Source organism: Boleophthalmus pectinirostris, unplaced genomic scaffold, assembly GCF_026225935.1.
Source record: "Boleophthalmus pectinirostris isolate CB_2022bp ecotype Guang Dong unplaced genomic scaffold, ASM2622593v1 HiC_scaffold_22, whole genome shotgun sequence".
NCBI lineage: Eukaryota > Metazoa > Chordata > Actinopteri > Gobiiformes > Gobiidae > Boleophthalmus > Boleophthalmus pectinirostris.
In genome coordinates this window covers 4,800,979-4,825,562 of record NW_026571190.1, presented here as the reverse complement: position 1 = coordinate 4,825,562, position 24,584 = coordinate 4,800,979, and the positions used below count along the sequence as shown (strand labels likewise).

Here is a 24,584-nt window from a genome sequence, read left to right as displayed (position 1 = left end):
TTTACCTCATTAATATTAAATCACATAATTTAGTAACTGTTTATCTCAAATAATATAATCTATCATTTGTTTGTTTGACTTTATTTACTATATTTATCACCCATCAACCAATCAAAAGAAAAAGCAAAAACACAGTACTGAAAGGTGAGACATTTATTTATAATACATATTTTCTGCTTTTTTTCTCCTCCTTGAACCGTCACCTTATCGTGGTGGAGGGGTTTGAGTGCCCGAAAGATCCCAGGAGCTATGTTGTTGGGGGCTTCATGCCCCTGGTAGGGTCACCCAAGGCAAACAGGTCCAGGGGGACAGGTCAGACGAAGAACAGTTCAGAAGCCCCACATGATGAGTGTACCAATGAGGCCAGTTACGTCGCCCGGATTGGTGTCACCGGGGCCCCACCCTGGAGCCAGGCCTGGGGTGGGTGCTCAACAGCGAGCGCCTGGTGGCACAGTGGAGTGAAGGAGTGACGTGGGGCCATCCTTACATGGGCCCCATCACCTGCGGGAGGATCCATATGGGGCCGGCGCAAGGACATCGGCGGTCGAAGGCGGGGACGTGGGGGGGGGGGGGCCTGAGCTTCTGCGGGAGCTTGAGCGTTACTGAATAGATATAGTCAGCCTCACCTCCACGCACAGTTTGGGCTCTGGAACCCAACTCCTTGAGAGGGGCTGGACTCTCCATTTCTCTGACGTTGGCCGCGGGGAGCGGCGGCGGGCTGGTGTGGGCTCATTGCCCCACAGCTCAGCCGCCGTGTGTTGGAGTTCACCCTGGTGAACAAGAGCGTCGTGTCCCTGTGCCTTCGGGTCAGGGACAGGTCTCTCACTGTGGTGTCGGCCTACGGGCCAAACAGCAGTGCAGAGTACCCGGCCTTCTTGGAGTCCTTGGGAGGGGTACTAGACAGTGCACTGACCGGGGACTCCGTTGTTCTACTGGGGGACTTCAACGCCCATGTGGGCAATGACAGTGACACTTGGAGAGGGGTGACTGGGAGGAACGGCCTCCCTGATCTGAACCCGAGCGGTGTTTTGTTATTGGACTTCTGTGCTAGTCACAGTTTGTCCATAACGAACACCATGTTCGAGAACTAGGGTGTCCATAAGTGCACGTGGCACCAGGACACCCTAGGTCGGAGGTCGATGATCGACTTTGTAGTCGTGTCATGTGACCTCCTGCCGCGTGTCTTGGATACTCGGGTGAAGAGCGGGGCTGAGCTGTCAACTGATCACCACCTTGTTGAGAGTTGGGTTCGCTTTCAGAGGAGGAACCCGGAAAGACCTGGCAGGCCCAAGCGTGTAGTGAGGGTCTGTTGGGAACTTCTGGCGGAGCCCTCTGTCAGAGGGACTTTCAACGCGCACCTCTGGGAGGACTTCTCCTGGATTCCAGGCAGGCTAGGGACATGGAGTCCGAGTGGGCTTCATTCTCGGCCTCTATTGTCGATGCGGCTGCTCGGAGCTGTGGGCGTAAGGTCTGTGGTGCCTGTCGCGGCGGCAATCCCCGAACCCGGTGGTGGACACCGGAAGTAAGGGATGCCGTCAAGCTGAAGAAGGAGTCCTATTGGATCTTGTTGGCTCGTGGGACTCCTGAGGCAGCTGACAGGTACCGGCGGGCCAAGTGTGCTGCAGCCCGTGTGGTTGCGGAGGCAAAAACTCGGAGCTGGGAGGAGTTCAGGGAGGCCATGGAGGAGAACTATCGGATGGCCTCAAAGAGATTCTGGCAAACCATCCGGCGCCTCAGGAGGGGGAAGCAGTCCTTCACCAACACTGTTTACAGTGCGGGGGGAGAGCTGTTGACCTCAACTGGGGACGTTGTCCGGCGGTGGAAGGAACACTTTGAGGATCTCCTCAATCCCACCGTCACGTCTTCCGAGGAGGAAGCTGAGGCTGGGGACTCGGAGGCGGACTCAGCCATCACCCTGGCTGAAGTCACTGAGGTGGTTGGAAACCTCCTTGATGGCAAGGCTCCAGGGGTGAATGAGATCCGTCGTGAGTACCTTAAGTCTCTGGATGTTGTGGGGCTGTCTTGGCTGACACGCCTCTTCAACATCGCGTGGCAATCAGGGACAGTACCTCTGGACTGACAGACCGGGGTGGTGGTCCCTCTGTATAAGAAGGGGGACCGGAGGATATGTTCCACTTACAGGGGAATCACACTCCTCAGCCTTCCCGGTAAGGTCTATGCCAGGGTACTGGAGAGGAGAATCCGGCCGATAGTTGAACCTCGGATTCAGGAGGAGCAGTGTGGTTTTCGTCCTGGCCGTGGAACACTGGACCAGCTCTACACTTTCCATCGGGTGCTCGAGGGTTCATGGGAGTTTGAACAACCGGTCCACATGTGCTTTATGGATCTGGAGAAGGCATTTGACCGTGTCCCTTGTGGGGGATGCTCTGGGAGTATGGGGTCCGGGGCCCTTTGTTAAGGGCTGTCCGGTCCCTGTATGACCGGAGCAGGAGCTGTGTTCGCATTACCGGCAGTAAGTCAGACCTGTTCCCAGTGCATGTTGGACTCTGCCAGGGCTGCCCTTTGTCACCGGTTCTGTTCATTGTATTTATGGACAGAATTTCTAGGCGCAGTCAGGGGCTGGAAGGGGTCCGGTTTGGGGACCACAGGATCTCATCTCTGCTGTTTGCAGATGATGTTGTCCTGTTGGCTTCATCGAACCAGGACCTGCAATGTGCACTGGGGCGGTTTGCAGCCGAGTGTGAAGCGGCTGGGATGAGGATCAGTCCAAGGCCGTGGTTCTCAACTGGAAAAAGCTGGCTTGCCCTCTCCGGGTGGGTGGAGAGTTCCTGCCTCAAGTGGAGGAGTTCAAGTATCTCGGGGTCTTGTTCACGAGTGAGGGGAGGAAGGAACGTGGTATTGACAGGTAGATCGGTGCAGCTTTGGCAGCTCTCAATTTACCGGTCAGTCTTCGTTCCTACTCTCACCTATGGTCATAAGCTCTGGGTAGTGACCAAAAGGATGAGATGAGTTTCCTGAAATGAGTTTCCTCCACAGGGTGGCTTGGCGCTCCCTTAGAGATAGGGTGAGGAGCTCAGTCACACGGGAGGAGCTCGGAGTAGAGCCACTGCTCCTCCACATTGAGAGGAGCCAGTTAAGGTGGCTCGGGCATCTGTTCCGAATGCCTCCTGGACCCTTGGGAGGTGTTCCGGGCATGTCCCACCGGGAGGAGGCCCTGGGGAAGACCCAGGACACGCTGGAGGGACTATGTCTCTTGGCTGGCCTGGGAACGCCTCAGGGTCCCCCCGGAGGAGCTGAAGGATGTGTCTGGGGTGAAGGAAGTCTGGGAGTCCCTGCTTAGGCTGCTGCCCCTGGGACCCAGCCCTGGATAAGCGGAAGAAAATGGATGGACGGATGGATTTTCTGCTTTTGAGGAATAACCTCAAAAGCAGAAAATATGTATTATAAAAGTATTTACACAACAATATATTACATACATATTTACATCCTATAACTATTTTCTCATCATTCTAAGCCACTACTCCTTGGTGAGTGTTTCTCGGTTTGGGCAGTAAATTATGCCTTTAAACTGACCGGTCTATTTGTGTTTTTGTGGTGTATCTTGTGTTTGAGCAGTTATCAGTTGGAGTGCTTTCAGACGGTGGTGTGGAGATAGTCTCGTATGTTGTGTTCTGAGGTGGCATTAGCAGTGGTCTTAAAAAAAATGTCTGAGATGTTGGTAGTTTTGGTTGAATGGGCCTCAATTCTGCTCTGTCTCTCACATGCAGCTAGGTGTTAGTCTGCTCAGTTGTGTCAGGTGGCATTTTGTAAACATGTGCATGTCTGTGTGGAGTGACCTCAGTGTGCTTTGGGTTGATGGGGAGCAATGGTCCACTGGCAAGGGGCCGTTCACTGGGCAATGCCAGCCCTTGCAGCAGAATGGCAACATCTTGTGCCTTAAACCATTTATTATGCCACTCTATTAAGGTGGTTTGATTTACAACAAGATTACAAAACATAATTTAAACATAAAAAAAGGTTTTGGATATCGACCATCTGAGTGTGCTATGCATTTTTTTCACTTTTATATTCAACCCTGGAAGTGCCAATCTATTGCACCAAAGGTGGCTGTTAATGCGAAAACTACCACTACTTTAGAGTTTGAACTTAGTTTAGTTTAAACTAAACTAAACTAAACTAAAATTGGTTTGCCCCTCAAACCAAAACATCCACCCACAAAGGTTCAGGAGACTTCATCAAGAAGCTCACTGAGAGAAGGCCAAGGGTTTGAAGCACTGCTGACAAAGCAAAGGGTGGATACTCTGAAGATCCATCCCAGACTCCCAGACTTCCTTCACCCCAGACACGTCCTTCAGCTCCTCCGGGAGAACCCTGAGGCGTTCCCAGGTCAGCCGAAAGACATAGTCCCTCCAGCGTGTCCTGGGTCTTCCCCGGGGCCTCCTCCCGGTGGGACATGCCCGGAACACCTCCCGAGGGAGGCGCCCAGGAGGCATCCGGAACAGATGCCCGAGCCACCTCAACTGGCTCCTCTCGACGTGGAGGAGCAGCGGCTCTACTCCGAGCTCCTCCCGTGTGACTGAGCTCCTCACCCTATCTCTAAGGGAGCGCCCAGCCACCTTGCGGGGGAAACTCATTTCGAGTGCTTGTATCCATGATCTCGTCCTTTCGGTCACTACAAAGAACTCATAACCCTAGGTGAGAGTAGGAACGTAGACTGACCGGTAAATCGAGAGCTTCTCATTTCGACTCACCTCCCGCTTCACCACAACGGTCCAATACAACGACCGCATCACCGCCGAAGCTGCACCGATCTTCCTGTCAATCTCACGTTCCGTCCTCCCCTCACTCGTGAACAAGACCCCGAGATACTTGAACTCCTCCACTTGAGGCAGGGACTCTCCACCCACCCGGAGAGGGCAAGCCAGCTTTTTCCGATCGAGAACCATGACCTCGGACTTAGAAGAGCTGATCTTCATCCCAGCCACTTCATACTTGGCTGCAAACTGCTCCAGTGCACATTGCAGGTCCTGGTTTAATGAAACCAACAGGACAACATCGTCTGCAAACAGCAGGGATGAAATCCTGTGGTCCCCAAACCGGACCCCCTCCGGCCCCTGACTGGGCCTAGAAATTCTGTCCATAAATACAATGAACAGAACTGAATCTGAAGATCTATATATAAAATAGCAATAATTAATATTCAGTTTTTTATATTTATTTACTTTTAAAACTTTTTCATCTTCCATAAAATGTAAAAATGAGTAAACATGAAGAAAAAACAAAACAAAAACAAAACAAACAAACAAACAAAAAAACACTGAATGTGTGTCCAAGCTTTTGACCAGTAGTGTTTTTAATATTATTTCGCCACGAGATGTCACACTAAACCACAAGCCTGTAAATCACCCTTATGGCCCTCTGGTTTTCCAAAGTGGAAATCATTAAGTTGTTTTTAGGGGTATGTCTCTTTTCATTTTCTCCTTTTTCCTTCTCCTCTATTCCTCTCCTCAGTTCTGTAGAAAATGGGTGAGGAAACCTTGACCACAGAAGAGACACAGAGGAGAAAGGAGCAGAGAAGAGAGGAGCAGAGGACCAGTGCAGACACAGTGAGACATTGTTGGTCTTCTCTCTATGGGTTTCTTGGTGAAGTCTCCTGAAGCTTAGTGGTTCATGCTCAAAGTGGATGTAACAAAAAGGTTTACAGTATTGTGGACCAACAGTACATACAGTATCTCCTGGAAAGCCCTTAAATCTATCTGTCGATCTATCTACAGTGATGGAAGAACACTTTAAAAATGTGTTTAGTTACAGAATAGTGAGTACTGTATAAGTGTACCTGAATGCAGTCAGGGGTGGAGCCAGGGTGGGGCTTGAGGGGGCTCTGGCCTCCCCTAGACTGGCTGATGCTCCTCCACAGCTCCCACAAAGATTTCTGCCCCATTGTCATTGGATATGCAAACTTGAGTTAAATGTTTAAATGGCAACCACAGTTTGTGCAAAATGAGACTACAATAAAACAAACAATTAAACAAAATAATAATTCCATATTAGCTTTTATTAATCACTGCAGGGGATAACTACATATAAACTGGAACTGCGCTCACATCCATAAAATGAATGTTATGTGGGCACTCCCACTGAAGAAGTGTAGTATCTAGAAAATGTATAAGGGACTGGCCTGTCAGGCAGGGACATGCACAGACATTTGGTCCCTTTGATTTAAGTGCCCCACCACCACACATATACTGTAGTACCAAATCCAAGACTGTGGGAATGTTTGAAATAGATAGATGCTTTATTAATCCTCAAGACCATGAACTTAGAATACAAACTAAATGTACACAACACATAAACACAGATAGAAAGAGACACACAGAGTCCGCTCTACACCACCTTAAGCTTTGAGTTCGCTTCAAGTTCGCGATGTTATTTTGCAAAACCGCCGATGTGGAACACTGACTTCTAAAATAAGTGCATAAGTACAGGGTGATGCACCCATGGGTGCCGGGGCTCAGATCCGCCTATTTTAAACACGTGGACACGTGACAGACCCTCCCCCAAACAAAGCCTTAGGACTGCGCATGCGCGCGTGTCTGTTAGGTTCCACGCGTTTATTTTCAGCCTGTGGATCGGCTCGCTCTTTTCTCTTTCTGGGATTCTTGGGACTCATATTTGGAAATATCGATACTTCTGTGCAGTTATGTGAGATCAACGCGACGCAAACGTTTGGGTGACGCGGCGTTTCGGAGTTTGTGGTGACGTGACATGGTGCTGCGTGATCTGTGGGCTTTTCCACACGCACAGCCAGGCTAGTGCTAGTGCAGCTAACACCTGAACCCGAGCCCTGTGCCCGCTCTGTGCCCGCTGTGCCCGTCACACCGGAGACTCGGGGACGTCTTTATTCACAAGGTTGTACATTTAACTAAGAACACTTCCGTTCTTAGCCAAAGCCCGTACTTCTGATTGAACGATGTGCTGCGTTTGCAGCTAAGCTAATGCTAGCCACACTGTGCTGGGTTCACTAAAGAGGTCAGCTGGCACCAGAGCCTCAAATGACACCTAAGCCCAGAGCAGTGCCAGGGGGCAGAGCCGGGGGGCAGAGCCGGGGGGCAGCCTGTGCCCCCAAGCCTGTGCCATGGCCTTTCCTGGAGGAACAGGACACTGGCCCGGGCAGAGCTCAGACTGTAGAAGAATGAGTCGTACACGCTGCTTTTACTCACACTCATTCATTTCCATTTGATTATACTAAACACATGATTCATGACAATACAAATCTGTGGGAGACACAGCTCATACACGTTATAAATGAATATGCACAAACATACAGTGCCACAAGATGAAGAAAAAATGTAACTGTAAAATGATTAAGAAATATGTCAGGATTTATTTAACAAAGGTTCAGTTATTTGCACCATGTTATTATACAGATGGAGTAGTTACATATGATACATCAGTCCACAATAATTCACTCCTCTAGTCAGGTAACTCTGGTTAATCATCAATCATTTTGTGAATTTGCCTCTCAGTGTTATACAGCCCACTGTGTCTACTACTACTACTACTACTACTACTACTACTACCACTACCACCACCACCACCACCACCACGTGTATGTGTGTTAAACGTTGCATCTGCAAGTTGCTTGTTTTTATGGAGATGTTAATGCTTTACCTGAAATATTATGTAAACAATTATACGTTTTTATTATGGTGAGAGGTCTCCATAGAGATAAACATGTAATTCTTTAGATAAATTTAATGCCATATCAGGGAACATTCCAGGCAAAGTATTAACATCCCCATGGAGCCAAGTACATACATACATATATATACTATATATATATATATATATATATATATATATATATATATCCACAGTGCACGTCTGTGTCATTAAAAAAAAAAAGTAAATCAAAGAAACACAAGGGGGTCCGGTCAAGTGGTAACGGAGGGAAACGGGCAGATTTTTGACATTCAAATGTCTCTTATTCAGAAACTAGAGGGACTATTGAAATAAGTAAAGTATCAGAATGTAGGAAAGAGTTAACACTCCAACAGGGTCAAGTTAAACCTGTGATATTCTTTCAAGTTGTTGACAAAAAATTTAAAAACTCATGTCGGTAATGGAGGGAATGAAATATGCAGCACTTTTTGGGCAATAAATCCAAACAGTGATAACTCTTGGTTCTCACTTACATATCCTTAACAAACTGGTTTGAATATTTGCTTCATATAGTTTTCTACCATATGGTACAAGATTAGGTTGTAAAACCTCTTACTTTTTGACTCATGAGATTTTTTATTAAGAAAGGTCATGGTAACGGAGGGAAAATTGTGTGAGCAAGTAGAAGGTGCATGATTTTACATAATTTGTCGCTTTTTTCTTCCGAAAACTTTTATATAACTTCAAAAGGAAAGGAAACTATTTCTATAAAATATGTCAGTCCTTCCAAGCAAATTTTTATAATTTTAAATAGATTTTTTTTTTTTAAAAATCATGTACCTTCATCAACAGTTCAAAGATGGAAAAACACAAGATATGATGAAATACATCCATTTCTTTACATGATTTGCAGGTCTTTGAAATTTGGGAAATAATTTTTGTTCCATGTTTCATACATGGTCTGTTTAAAACGTATGTAACTTTAGAACCAAAAAAGGTCAACAGTTTCATAAACTAGAGTACATATACTATCTGTTGAATACAGTTTTATATCAGATTGATTAACTTGAATTTTTGGCCTTGCTGTTTACTTCTGCTTGACTGGGCCCAAGGAATGTATTGATACTATTATTGAATATCTTAACTGAAGAAATTGCTGTATGGGTTACATGGTATTGGTTAAGCCGATGTCCTGGTTGAGCCTTTAATTGGATGTAATAAGACTATTTACAGACTGATTTATTCATACAAAGCTGCTCAGTAGTGATATGAAAAAGAAATGAATTACATAACACAATTGGATCTCTTATGCAATAATTTAATTGTGTTTTTGAGAAATAACTGCCTGCTTACATCCCTACACTGATGGTTCATATCTGCATATGTTGAAAGTCTTGATATTGGTATCAGAACTGAGAAAGCTGTGTGCATCCCAAACATGATCTATAACATCTGAAAGGAAAAGATAAGCAGGATCTATTTTCTCCTGCCTGTTATAATCAGTCAAATTTTTTGCTGATTTCCTGTTCACTTTTCCAGACCCTACGTTCTTCTGACATGGCAGCCAGTGGCTACTCCGACCTGCGAGAGAAGCTCAAGTCCATGACCCCACACCGCGACGAGCACAAGAACAAGAGCGCGGAGCGGAGCAGCGACAGCGGCGCACGCAGAGGCCGCAAACGCAAACACCGCCACTCTGACTCCGACGACTACGACCACAGCGATGACAGCAGTGAGAGCCGGGAGCAAGAGGCCCGCCGCGTCCACAGCAGCGTCCAACAGAGGAGCATCTTCAGCCCCGAGGAGTGCCGGCACATAGAGGACAAGATTGATGAGGTGAGCATAATTTTTGTTTTGTTTTTTGCTTTGTGAGCTGTTAGCCATGCCAGAATATCCTCAAAAACTAAACATGGACTTTTTTTTGTTTTTTTTTATTCACCTTGAATTACTAAATGTCCTATACTACGCTTTCTAAGTGGTGTCTTTGTAAAGTTTTTTTCAAACCGTGCTGCTCTAATTAGCCAGGCAAGCATGGCCTGGAGTTTTTATTTTGTTATTTTGTCCATAAATCAATTCCTATTCCTAATTTGTAACTCTGCTCCAAATTCACAGTGAAGAATCATTCTGTCTGAAGTGAATACAACTAGGATGTACCGAGTGATTGATCAATGTAAGGACAACAGTCTTTTCACCCAGCCCTTTTAAATACAACCACTGATCTGTCAGGAGCCTACGCTACCCGAGTTATCCTTCTTGAGCAGAGGTTTGACCATGGCACCAGAGGGAAAACGTTGGAGACTCCTGGGCTAGAACTATTGCTGTAATGGAGCAGTTCCTGTATTGTCACTTACTTACATCAGTTTCAGTTTGAGAAAAGAACTCGGCCTTTGTTAAATATATGTGAATGAAACAAAACACAACTCCAGATATGTTTGTGATGAGGAAACATTATAACATGGATCAAAAATAGTGTAATATAGGCCCTGGACAGTACATATGAATCAAAGTGTCAGCGGCTTGTGTAGATGACATGGCTAGCCCTTTGGCCACCACATTCCAAGTAGAAAATGAGTGTGGGTATGAGAAAAAAAAATGGTTGCCCCTCTCTCTAACTGCTGATGTCAGGCTTCTAGACCTGTGACGCAGAAGCGAGTACCTTCTACAACCTCGCTTCTAATTGGCTCTGTATTGGCGTACTCGTATTTTCAAATATAGGACTTGGTTGCAGATGATCTGCTGCTGATGATTCCACTGCTAGCCTTGTTTGGCTTCATTTGGTTGCACCTGAGCGCTATAGGTGATGTCACACTCTGTAAATCCAGTCTATGGTCAGTAAGCAGCTGCAACATAAATATGCCGGTTTTAGCATAAACGAGCAAAATTTCATCCATTGTCCTGAGGCAGGTATTACATTAAAGTTTAGGCTCTTGACAATTCAATGTTTGTTTTTAAAGGTTGTATAGAAGATTTTCCAAGGAAAGAGAAATGCAGCGACTGTCCTTTTTCAAATGTCGTGCTTCACTCCTTTTCCCCTTCTCTTCTTGTTTCAGCAACATAAAAAAAAACAGACTTTCTTTTGTGGCGAACTGGGCGTGAATTCTTGTCTGCCAGTACAACAAACTTTGCGCAAACAGAGAGGAAGCTACAATTCGAAAAAGACTCTAAGAACCGCTGTGTTGGTTGAGTAAACAGAATCAGTGTGTGAGACTTGAATGTAAACCACGTAATCCGAGCGCGCCGGCGAGTCAGTGACACTAGAAACATAGGGAGCCTGATTGACAACCCAGCAGCCAATAGATAAAGAGGTAGCCTTGTTGGCTGATGTTTATCTGCCCCCACCACGTCCACAGTTGATGGATTTTCAGTCTTTTTTTTTTTGGTCATCATAATTAGAAGGCCGCTGCATCTTTATAATTCTGTTTTGAACTTTCATCAACAATTTGAATCAAACAAAAAAAAAATCTCCATACAACCTTTAAGGGCTGGGTGAGAAGACTGTTGTCCTCAGATTGATCAGTCACCTGGTACATCCTAGTTGTATTCACTGTATTCACAGACAGAATGATTCTTCATACTGCAACAGCTCTCTTTGTCATGCTCACCGCAGCTGCAGCTTTTCTGATTGTACACTGAGAAAGAAGATATCTGTAAACATGCTTTTTTATCATACTGAAAATATATTAGTTTAAATGTCAGGACAAAAAGTACACTAGAAAATATATGAAATAAAGCTCAACATCGCATGCTGTGTCTTATATAATGTTCATGTCTCACAAGGTGCTGGGGTGTAAACAGTTGTTTCACGTCTGTTGTGCTATATTCACTCACAAACATTAGCCAATAACCACTGTCACCCCTAAGTGCCTTGTTTTGTTGCAGCAGCATGCCATAGAACGCTTGTGTTTAATTCATAGTTCATCAGATATTAGATCTTTGAATCACAGATAAAAGCATGTTTGCTAAATGTTTGTGGACTGCCATATTTCTCTCCTGACATTTCTCCATCACATCTCATGAGTGTTTCATTATTGGATATTTTTGCACGACTAAATCAAACCCATTACAATCCCCCTTTGATTCTTGATAGTTTATCATAATACCTACAATATACATCTTAAACCACTAAATGTATTGTTCAACACATTATGTAGATTCATCTTAAAATGTCCGTATAGAACTCATCACTTCTAGTTACATGATCAGCCTGACTAGTTACAGCCTGAAAAAGGACAACAGTACCACTCTTTTCTGTTTTATCTTTAAATGTATTTATTTTGACTTATTTTGAATTGAAAATTTCATCAAATGCCCATCCCTATGTATGTATGTTTGTATGTATGTATGTATGTATGTATGTATGTATGTATGTATGTATGTATGTATGGTTGTATGTATGTATGTATGTATGTATGTATGTATGTATGTATGTATGTATGTATGTATGTATGTATGTATGTATGTATGTATGTATGTATGTATGTATGTATGTATGTATGTATGTATGTATGTATGTATGTATGTATGTGTATGTATGTATGTATGTATGTATGTATGTATGTATGTATGTATGTATGTATGTATGTATGTATGTATGTATGTATGTATGTATGTTGTATGTATGTATGTATGTATGTATGTATGTATGTATGTATGTATGTATGTATGTATGTATGTATGTATGGTAGAGCTGTGCAGAAATATAGAAATATCGATATATTGTATTGTTTAAGGTGATGACACAGTATCGATATTGTGGGCTGGTGTATCGATATATCACCAAGAGTATTTTTTGGTTTATTTTACTAAATTATTTTGTCACAGCGCTAGTGTTTTTTTGCTTGTTTAGTGGAAGGAAACTCGTTTATGTTACACATTTGACATTTTCACTGTTTTTGATGATTAAAATGTATGTGTGTTATATTAACTTTGCACAAGAAGTGGTTCAACAAAAACATTTAATATCACTGCCATCATTTAGCCTTTATTTTTTTTAATGAACCGTATCGAATCGATTTGAAATATGTATATTTAACCGAAAGTGCACTGTATCGAGATATGTATCGTATCATAGCCTATGTATCGAAGTATGTATCGTATCGGCAACTTGTTAATGATACCCAGCCCTAATGTATGGTTGTGTGGTTGTATGTATGTATGGTTGTATGGATGTATGTATGTATGGTTGTATAGATGTATGTTTGTATGTATGGTTGTATGTTGTTTGTATGTTGTTGTATGTTTGTATGTTGTGTGTGTTGTATGTATTGTATTGTAACTGTGTCTAAGAGAGAGTAAACTGTATGTTGTATGTTCTTGGACCTCCTGCTTCTCAAGGGGCTTTCCATGAATAAATTCAAGTCAATTCTTTGGTGTTAGTTGGTTTTGTTTATGATGGTCCATTTTTTCTAAAGATGATGTGTGTTTGCAGGTGGTAGCTAACGCGGAGGCGGGCTTGTACCGGGAGCACACTGTGGACAGGGCACCTCTACGTAACAAGTACTTCTTCGGGGAGGGCTACACATACGGGGCCCAGCTGGAGAAGCGCGGCCCGGGACAGGAGCGGCTCTACCAGAAAGGCCAGGTGGACGACATCCCTCAGTGGGTGCACGAGCTGGTCATCAAGAGGCTGGTGTCGTCGGGGGTGATCCCAGAGGGCTTCGTCAACAGCGCGGTCATCAACGACTACCAGCCGGGCGGGTGCATCGTGTCGCACGTGGACCCCCTGCACATTTTTGCCCGGCCCATCGTCTCCGTGTCCTTCTTCAGCGACAGCGCTCTGTGCTTCGGCTGCCGCTTCCAGTTCAAGCCCATCCGTGTGTCTGAGCCAGTGTACGTGCTGCCGGTGCGGAGAGGCAGCGTCACAGTGCTCAGGTGGGACATTCTATATTATGTACGTACAAGCCTGCATCTTAGAGATGGGCCAGTATGGTTTTTTGAGTCCGAAGTTTGGCCAATATCTGCTATTTGCTTTTAAAATCCATAGCAATGCCCCAAATGTATTCATATATTTTTACAGTAATTTTACGTTTACTGATCATGGAACCAATATATTGCCCATCCCTAAAGTATGTGTTAGTCACTATGTTTACAAGCACTGAGAAATCTGAGTGCGCTAAACAAATTCTGAGTTCAAATCAGACCATTTATCCTTTAGTTCATGAGATCTCATTTTGGCCAGTGCTGAAAATTATGCATCTAACAACTGGCTAAAGCCTACTATTCTTTTACATTGCTTTTTCTTTTACAGCATATTTTGTTACATGTTCAATTCAACCTACTGTTGCTCTGGACATTACAGCTTTTTGTGTTTTGTGCTGTAGTGCATTGTCATTTTAAAGCATTTCCACCATAAGGCTGTTTTAATAGCTCTTCAGTGCAGGTGGTTTTATTTTTAAAGGGTCACAGGAAGCGTATAGTTGATTTTGAAGGAACTTTGGAGGAACTTCCCCGAGGTTTTGGACTATATGTGAATTAACATGATTTGATGGTGTTCTTTCTTCTCAAAGAAAAACACACAGGTATGGTCAGGCACAGCAGCATTGGTCTGAGGCAGAAGGGAGAGATGTGAGAGGTGCCACTAAACTCCTTCGGCCCTCTGGCATCAAATTCTTGACTCTGGCCCACACAGGCTGCTGACTGACTCACCCGATTTCTATTCTACCACTGGATTCTGTTTGTCTTGTGTCTTATTATATGTATCCAGTCAGGTCTATACCACAGGGGCCTTTCTTTGTGCACTAAAACTGTATTTCCTTCGGGATCAATAAAGTATTTATCTATCTATTATGGGCTAGGAAAATAAAGGCTTTACTGTTTTTGTAGTGATTGGCTTGTGAAAGTCTTGACATAAAATATAAGAAAAAGAGATCACAATTTTGTCCCTGCAGGTGGATTAGAATGATAGATAGGATTCCTTTCCAGTGCTTAAATGCAGCCATTGGAGTGGCCCCATGTGTGTATTTGTTGAGTCCTGTGCTGCTGCTGTTTCTGTTGCTAAGTGCATGTGTTTGTGTTGTCTTCAGTGGGTACGCAGCAGATGACATCACTCACTGTATTCGACCTCAGGACATCAAGCAGCGTCGCGCCGTCATCATCCTGAGAAAGTGAGCAACACACTACACAAGCACACACACTTTTCTTTTCATGTCAACTTCACTGCTACAGCCATGGAGCTCAGCAGTGACCCTCTGCTCCGGTTCCAGAAGGACAGTTTCCATTCATTTATGGAAGTTTCAAGTGCAAGTCAAGATGTTTAAATAACTGTTATATTATTACAATTAAAAATTGGTCTTGTGGTTGTTAGTTAGTATGTAGCTGATTATCCCAAGCAAGCTTTCAAACTTTTAAAATTCATTTCTACCAGAAAGTGTATGAGAAAAAAGAAAAGGAAATTTATTTGCAAAATCCCTCAGTCGTCCACATAGAATCTGCTGCAAAGGAGAAATATCAGTTTGTGAACCGGACAAAAGTTTTTTGGTCAAATACGTTTCAGTTCATCCAAGCTGCTTCTTCAGTTGTGGTCAGACGCTGGTGGACACTGCCTTATATCTGCATAAAGGGAGAAGCTAACTACTCTACTCTGAAACTATACAACGTACTCTGGAAGTGTAAAGAAGTCGGTGTATTAGTTTCAGAGTAGTTTCATTGATAAAATTTCAAAAATACAATGTGCTCTGACTAAAGTGCAGATGTCGTGGCCATATAGCAGCTCAATCACTGATGTAAATGTAACAAACACACTCAAAACATCGATTTAACTGTAGTTAATGATTTTATTTTCTACATTCCACATTTCTAAGCAGTCAATAAACATTAAACACATGAACAGTGTTAAGCAAAAAGCATTTGGGATCATTTCTCTTCAGTTTACTCAATTGACAATACACAATAAACAAACTTAGTTTTTCAATCGTTATGAGACTATAGTTTAATCATTCAAATTAAACCAAAGAAAGAAAAAAGATACTGATGTAAAAGCACATTTATAGTTTAATTAATGCCTGGTTTGATTGAAATTAGCTGCTAGCCCGTTTAGCTGCAAAAATCCACCTTTGCAGTCAATCTGGAGTTTTGTAAATCGGGTTAAGGCTCAGGCTTTCTCCTGTCTTTGATCATGTTTTCATTCCAGTGCAACAATAATCCACAGTCTCTGAAACAACAATAAAGTTTGTTCATTGTGGCTCACGCATGGCCCACGCCATGAGTTTCTCTGGGAATACTCACTGTGACCCAACTGCCAGTGTGGGGTTTAGAGGTGCATTCTGGGACTGCGTGATGACAACTGTAGATCTACAGGCCAGTGTGAAGCTGTGGAACCTCCAAGTCCATAGTTCTACTACTGAGGGACCGTGTACTACAGGCTCTGAACTAGACCTGTCACAATAAATACTATATCTACTTATCATACAATACATGACAGATAGAAGATTTATTTTTGGGAATCACTATTTATCATGTTTTGTCTTTGTACTGCTTTCACATTTTTGCAGAAGGTAGAATTATGAACTTCTATGACTCATTATAGACACAAAACTACTTAAGTGTTGCATTCTGTTATCTATTCATTCATATTTATTTATACACTCATAGTTTTTAACACTGTTCTACATGTACTTTTTTGGAAAATTCTGCTTTATGATTTGGTTTGGTTCATCTATATTTACTTAATTAACGTATCGCACTTCAACATTTGTTATCGTGACAGGCCGCCTCTGAACAGGGAGCACTTAACATCAGGCAAACATACAAAATGTGCTCACCAACATGTTTGCCTGGGTGCACACTTACAGTACTGTCTCTTGATGTCTCTGTCATCCAGCCAAAGTGACCAAGGGACTTTACTGTGTACAAGACACTGTTCATATCATTTAAAGACAGGACAGTTCATATTTGAATCTTTACTCCAAATAGACCCCTTTCCCATTCCAAAATTCCCATAACGTCCCTTTAATGATTCACCTAACACTCGTGCACATTGTGATACACTTCAGATTGTAGCGTGTCTGTGTGTGTTGTTTGGCAGGACCAGACCAGACGCTCCTCGGCTGGACTCGGACAATTCTCCTCCTGAGAGACCTGTGCCGCTCAAAGCCAAGCGCTCCCACCGCAGAGCCGACCCGGACGCTGCCCACAGGTACTGTGCTGCTGCAACATTGGAATTCACTCACAATCTCAAACGCTCTCTTTTTATATATGTATGCTGGTTCAGAGGTGAAATGCTTGTCTTGTTGTTTTATTCTGGGCGGCAGTAGCTCAGTTGGTAGAGCAGGCATGTCCAAACTATGGCCCGGGGGCCAAATGCGGCCCTCAGACAAATTTTTCTTGGCCCTCAGGCTTCCAGGAGAATTGACCCAAATTATCTTGCATCAATTAAAACATAACTTTTTACTGCAAGTTTTTGGAAAATCTACCTTGATAAAGCCAATATTTCATATTTAGTGTGTGGTTTTGAGGATCTTAGCACGAATAAAGACTGATGGCTCATTCTAACATGTTAAACATGCACATATTTTAATTATTCACTGTACTGAGCACCAGTCTATGGCCCTCGATTGGCCCTCTGCTTCATCTGTGTTTAGATATGTGGCCCTTGATGAAAAAAGTTTGGACACCCCTGTGGTAGAGCATTCGCTCACTGATCTGAAGGTTGGTGGTTCGATTCCAGCTCTCGACATAAACATCACAGGTTGAGCGGTCAGATCCACTGACCCACAGGTTGGCTGGTGTGATTCCAGCTCCTACAGATGAATGCTGTCGTTGTGTCCTTGGGCAAGACACTTAACCCACCTTGCCCACAGTGTCTGCGTACACTGGTGTGTGAATGTGTGTGTGAATGGGTGAGTGGTTCCTTGTTGTAAAGCGCTTTGAGTGCCTTGAAGGTGAAAAAGTGCTATAGGAAAAATGTGACCGTTTACCATTCTGATCAGTTGGCCTAAATATTCTAGGAAAATATTTGACTTAAAGTTAAAGTTTCACTAAAACTTCACTCCAGCTAGGACTCTGCACTTAATCCAATTCTATTTGATTCTATATTTAATTGTTTCTGATGCACTTGGGCCTTTTATAATGAGGAGGTTTACAGCTAGTCCTCTGCTCTAAACTATATACATTTACTGAAGTGTACACTTTTTGACATGTCTTGTGTATATTCATGATGGAGATTAAATTGAAATCCATGACTGATGAGGAATAAAAAATAAAATACTGGGTGTCCCAAAACATTTGATATTTCGCTGGCCAATTATTTTGGTGATTCTCTTTGAAATAAACTCAAATTTTCACAGAATGTGCAGAAACAAATCAAGACTTTATATTTAATGTTTTATTTTTGTTCAGGTTGAGCTGTTCACTCCCAAAGAGAAGTCATTTTGTGTCTTGGAATCTGCTCGCTCACCGAAGACAGCTTGCCCTCAGTGCAAAATTTGGAGAAACTTCTCTAACTGGAATTTTGGCATAATCAGCCTTCCTTTTTACATTTTTGGTATCAAGTCCAAATTTGTTTGCCAGTTGGTGGAGTTTTCCTAAATTTGCACTGAAGGCTGCACAGTCTTGGGTGAGCGAGCAGATTTCAAAACATGAAATGACTTCTCTTTGGGAGTGAACAGCTCAACCTGAAAATGGAAGACAAATTACATAATTAATATAATATATAATATAATTCAACATTATAAAATTTTGATCTGTTTCTATACATTCTGTGAAAATTTGAGGTTATTTCAACAAGAACTGCCAAAATTATTGGCCTGCAAAATGTGAAATGTTTTGGGACACCCTGTATAAACTTCAAAATTTGTCATCATGCAAAGTTAAACAGAAAATCATCTTTTTTTGTTCAAATGAACTTGTTTAAAAAATGATGTAGATCAGTTATGAAATAATTTATTAACCTGCTGAATTCCCTTTCTTTCATTTAGACCCAGAGTTCTAGAGATGGACAAGGAAGAGAACCGACGACCGTCCCAGTGGCGCCCCCTGCGGCACAGCTCCGAAAACTACAGGAGGAGCAGCCACGACTCAGACAAACGCAGAGAGAGCCCCAGGCGTAAAGTCAAGATCAGGCGTCACTGAACTCTCCTGTCCTCCATGTACACTTATAAATATATCCTCTCTCCTTTTACAAGATGGAGCTTTTGTTTTGTCACAAAGCTGAATATAAGTTGTATATTTAGTTAGCCCAAAATAACTTCATTTAAGCTGCATATGCTTAAAAGTCCTATAAATTGTATTTTTTGTATCCAGATGTACAGATAGGCTAAAAAATTGGTTGTACATAGATAATGTACTGCAGACTAACTTGTACAGAGTTGTATAGTGTTGAATTGAGGCGTGAATGCAGTGGGCTCTTCCCTTTACTGTGCCGTGGCTGCACTGACCTGAAGTCTTCTGGACTGTGAAGACACTACAGAGGCGAGCATTTTCATTTGTGGACAGCTTTATTTCATACTAAGTGGCCTAAACGCATGAGACACTAGCCGTTTGGTAATAAACCCAAAACTGAAGTATTATCAAGTGTCTGTTGTCGTCATTGTTACATAAATGAAAGAATCATCTAATGAGTTCAGCCGGTTTGTTGATGTAGGTTATTTTAAATGTGTTTAAGGCGAATGATAATGAATGAAAATAAAACTTTTTTGCAGATTTTGGCCAAATAACAAAATATTGAAAGTAGCTGAACATTTTGTTTTTGCATTTTATGTGTAAAAATGCCCCATATGGAAGAGCCAGAATTATAATTTTGCATATCTTTGACATAATTAGATACAAAAAAGAAAAAATCTTTTAGACTTTTATGTGTTTTAAAGGAGGTAAAAGGGTGGAGGGTCTGTCACAGTATGACCATAAACTTATGATATCCATGGAGACTTGCAAGTCAAATTATAGGTTAGATTTATGGAGAGGCGACCCCACTGACAGTAAAAATGTATGTTTTTTTAAATACTTTTAAGCAATAAAAACTACCTGCAGTTGAATAAATGCAAGACTGATAGGTATAATACCAAACTGTGGACATTTAAACCAAAGCTTTAACATCTCCGTGGAGACTAGCACGTTGCAGACCCTCCACAGAAAAATTACACAGTGCACCTTGAACGACTTATATTGAGCTTTTTCTGTTCTGTTTCCTCATCACAAACATATCTGGAGTTTTGTTTCATTCACATGTTTTACAAATCCTACATATTTAGGCTGAATTCTTCAACAGAAAACACTGTTCCACCTTGTGATGTAATGTGGTAATACAGGAAGTGCTCCACTGTGTTTTTAAACTCTACATTCACTAGAATAACAGAAAATCTCAGCCCTGTCTGCCGTGGAAATAGACAAGTGACCATTCCTCCTCCTTTAGGCCAAGACCTGTCAATCAGTAGAATGATAGAAAAGTAGAGCTGAGGTCCTTTACTCCATACAGTACCATTACTCCATACAGTACCAGTACTCCATACCGGACCATTACTCCATACAGTACCATTACTCCATACAGTACCAGTACTCCATACAGTACCAGTACTCCATACCGGACCATTACTCCATACAGTACCAGCATCTCAGCAGCACTTCGACATGATTTCTAGATTGTCAAATTTACCTTAAACATTTCTTAAAATAATCTATATTTTTCTCAATCATTTGTGGTGACTAGATAGACTGTATATACAGTGTTGGGGAGTAATGGATTACATGTACCGGAGTTACGTAATCAGAGTACAAATTATGAGTAACTGTATTCGGTTACATTTACTGTTTAAGTGAGTGGTAATTAGATTACAGTTACTTTGTTGAAATAAATGGATTACATGATGGTATTTTCTGTTTTCACATTTCGTGCTATATCCCCCTTTTTTTTTTTTTTCCACGGTATTCCACTCATTGCCGGACACTGACCCAGGTCTAAACCAGGTCTAAAACCAGATCTAAACCAGGTCTAAACCAGGTCTAAACCAGGACTAAACCAGGACTAAAACCAGGTTTAAACCAGGTCTAAAACCAGGTCTAAACCAGGTCTAAACTAGGTCTAAACCAGGACTAAACCAGGACTAAACCAGGACTAAAACCAGGTCTAAACCAGGTCTAAACCAAGTCTAAACTAGGTCTAAAACCAGGTTTAAACCAGGTCTAAACTATGTCTAAACCAGGTCTAAACCAGTACTAAACCAGGACTAAACCAGGTCTAAACCAGGTCTAAACCAGGACTAAACCAGGACTAAACAAGGACTAAAACCAGGTCTAAACCAGGTCTAAACTAGATCTAAACCAGGACTAAACGAGGACTAAAACCAGGTCTAAACCAAGTCTAAACTAGGTCTAAAACCAGGTTTAAACCAGGTCTAAACTACATCTAAACCAGGTCTAAACCAGGTCTAAACCAGGACTAAACCAGGTCTAAACCAGGTCTAAACCAGGACTAAACCAGGACTAAACAAGGACTAAAACCAGGTCTAAACCAGGTCTAAACCAGGTCTAAACTAGATCTAAACCAGGACTAAACGAGGACTAAAACCAGGTCTAAACCAGGTCTAAAACAGGATTTAACAGGACTAAATCATGCTGTATGGACCGTGTCTCCTCATCTTCTATCAATAATATTTTTAATTTGGTTCAGTAAAGTCTTTTTAAAGTTTTTTTAAAGTTTCTTTTATCAGACAAAACATCTTATGTGAAGATTTCCTAGTCTTTGCTTCTCTACAGCAAATCAAGTAATCCAAAGTATTCAGATTACGTTACTCACTTTAAGTAACTTAATGGATTCCATTACAAACTACATTTTGGGATATGTAATCTGTAATCTGTAGGGGAATACATTTTAAAAGGAACCCTCCCAACACTGTGTATATATAAATGGACATGGCTTACGTACTAGCCACCGTGTTCCAAACAGGAAGTTCACATGCGGCTCTTCTGGCTCCTACTGACCCTGGCTCCCTTTGACTTACACTGGAATACTGTCACCCTCTGTGAACCTCGTCATTTTGGTCTGAAAATGGTCATTAAACCTCTTGACATGATCCTGGTGTTTTAAGTTTTTTTTTGTTTTGTTTTGTTTTGTTTTTTGTCCGTCAAAAAATTATATTCTTCTGGGATATGCCTGTGTCATTACCAATCAAGAAAAAATTTGCTGGTTGAATAAAAGCAACTTTAAGTCTAAATTTGTCAGGGGTATGAATCATTTTTGGCTTGACTGTAGATACACACAATGTGAGATAACGTCTTGTTTGATTTTCAAGAACGTACTACATATCACAGTACAAAAGTAGTGTTGATGTATTTACTATTCCAACATTTTTTGAACAGTTTGATCAAATACTGCTCTGAATCTATTCTGCAATTAATGTGTACATTTATATTTTATATGATACAAGACAGAGCTGAGCTGCTCTGTCAGATTGTGGTGGATCCCTCTGCCACCACTCCATAGTGTCAGTATTATTTAATTTTCATTATTATTTACATGAAGTTAATTACACTACACATAATTTAATTCCTTTATTTAGACTTATGTTCTAATTTGAGTGCACACATTTTAGTTAATATAAGTATAATTTACTTACACTTGTTCTTTTTGTTTTTTGAGCACCGGACGGACGACCCTGGGAGAGACCATCAGGACTCAGCAAAGGGGGGAGCACTATTTAATTTGTTTAGTTTGTGTTAAGGTCACATTATTATCACTTATTATTTTTCTGTGTTTATAATTATTTGCTTTTTTGTTACTTTGATGAAGTTATTGGTTTAGTTAGTTAATTAGTGTAATTCCTCCCTCTTGTGTTTAGCTTTAGTTGGTCCTCAGGTATTTAAACACACCTGTTCCTTTGTCTGGTTGGGTTAGTTTTGTTCTGTTCAGGTTGATTTTGAGTTTTCCCAGTTGGGCCCAGCTTTTTTTTGTTAATAATTTGCCTAATTTGAGCATTTGTTAAATTATATCTTTTTTGACTTTATTAAATTTAAACTTATTTTTTATTACACCTTGTCTTTGCCTTTCTGTTTGGTCCACTACACAGATGATTGAACTTGCAGAGAAATACACTTAAGTAAAGTGTGTGTGGGTGATGAAACTGTAAGAAGCCATTTTAATTTATTGATACATATGTACTCATCCCATCTTTCCCTTTTTTCTGTTTTCCTTCAGGTCCACAGTCCAACAGATGATCGTCTCCTTAGAAACTGACCTTCGAGTATCACTTTGGTGACCATGACAGTCCTCTTCATCCATAATACATGAAGAAGTACACGGTATTCTGAGGCTGTGGGACGTGCCAGTGAAAATGCCATAAACATGATGGGGAAGGAAGGAATTCTCTGTCGTCCACATGTCGCCAGGGGGAATCAAACCCAGGACCTTCTTGTTATGAGGCACTCCAGTTTTCTACATCTACTAAATACATTATGTACACATGTATTGTCAACACTCCTTTAATTAACATCAGGTATAAATGTGATACATGAGATTATATAAGACTGGACGTACACACACATATATATAAGATAAGTTGCAATATCAAACATACAGTGGGACTAAACAGCTAAACTCTGAAAAGCCCAAAACCACATTTCAACTGGGCAAAAGGCTTTATTCACGCTGACATCACAAAACCAGGAAGACATTTGGAAACATGCGATGACAACTTCCGGTGGGCTCTGTTCGCTGTAGTAAGTCTGACAAAATCTAGAAAAATGAGAAAATGTCCCAGATTTGTTCATCTCCATGTAATTGTAGTGTTCCGTTATGTTCGGCTCATCAACAGTTACAACCACACCTCAGTTTTCATCATTTCCACACTGACGCACAGCTCCAAGTGCACTGGTACATGTGATTAGAAGAGATGAGGCGCCAAATTCCAAAATGATTCCAAACAGCACATACGTCTGCAGTCTTCATTTTACCACTGATCACATTTACTTCAGTGGGTTTGATCACAGTGAGTCCAGTGTCGTAACTAGTGCTGTCAAGAGATAAAAAAATTGAGAGATTAACTAATTATGATCTGTAATCTGTAATTAATTTATTTTTTAATCTCACCTACAAATTGCTGAGAAAAGCCTCAACTTGAGGTATTTTCTTTTAAATTCATTATTACATTATTGTGGCAGATCAGAAGACTGATATAGAACAAAAAAGTAACTTTATAAAGTCATTTATTGTTTAACAAACTTTAACAGATGCAGTCATTTACATTCCGCTGTGTTCTTTTGTCAAACTCTAAATAATTAGAAAATACTAATAAAATTACAAGAATTAACGATAAATTTTCGATTAATCATTAACGTTTTCATGTAACAAGTATCATCATTATTATTACTATTATTAATCTGCATAAATAAACTCAACTTTAACATATAAACCATAATAAAGTCACATCAGCCCGTTTAACATTATAATGTGTTTAATGCAGCTTTGCACAAGTAGAAATGAAACTTAAAACCGCATGGCTCATTTGTTTAAACTTAGCAGAGGAAAAAAAACACACAAAAAACCACTCTTGTGCTTTGATGCGGTTCAGCTTCTGTCGGACTAAAGGACATGACTCGTGGGATATGAGTTCTCTGGGTGTCAGAGGGATGTTGATGGTGAAGTTGAGTTTGTTCTGTGTGTGTATCTTGATGTTTTCAGAGATCAGACGTGTGCAGGTTTATCGCAGATGCGGCCGGAATGTTACAATTCTTTGCGGAAGCGATGTGTTGTCCCAACAACACATAAAAATAGATTTTATAATAGGGGAACTCGCACACAGAAACAGTAAAATTAGAGATTAAAAATGAGATTAACGCGATTAAAAAACATAATGCGCTAAATATGACTGTAATTAATTAATTACAATTAACGCGATAATTTGACACCCCTATTCGTAGCTACACCAGAAGTTGTCATTGCACATTTCCAAATAACTTGCTGGTTTGTGACTACCTGGAGGAGTAAAATGAGCAGGGTTTGGATGTAGAAGATACAGTGTGATTTGTCTAAGGCT

General features: G+C 41.6%; 1 protein-coding gene across 1 annotated transcript; it reads left to right on the top strand.

Annotated features, from left to right (window-relative positions):
- The first annotated feature begins 6,544 nt into the window (after positions 1-6,544).
- On the top strand, positions 6,545-19,127 carry alkbh5 (alkB homolog 5, RNA demethylase). Its single transcript, XM_020917422.2, has 6 exons — positions 6,545-6,870; positions 9,163-9,459; positions 13,052-13,494; positions 14,646-14,726; positions 16,646-16,756; positions 18,537-19,127. Exons 2-6 carry the CDS (start codon positions 9,181-9,183, stop codon positions 18,688-18,690), a joined length of 1,068 nt encoding a protein of 355 aa, XP_020773081.1. The 5' UTR covers positions 6,545-6,870; positions 9,163-9,180; the 3' UTR covers positions 18,691-19,127.
- The last annotated feature ends 5,457 nt before the right edge of the window (positions 19,128-24,584 follow it).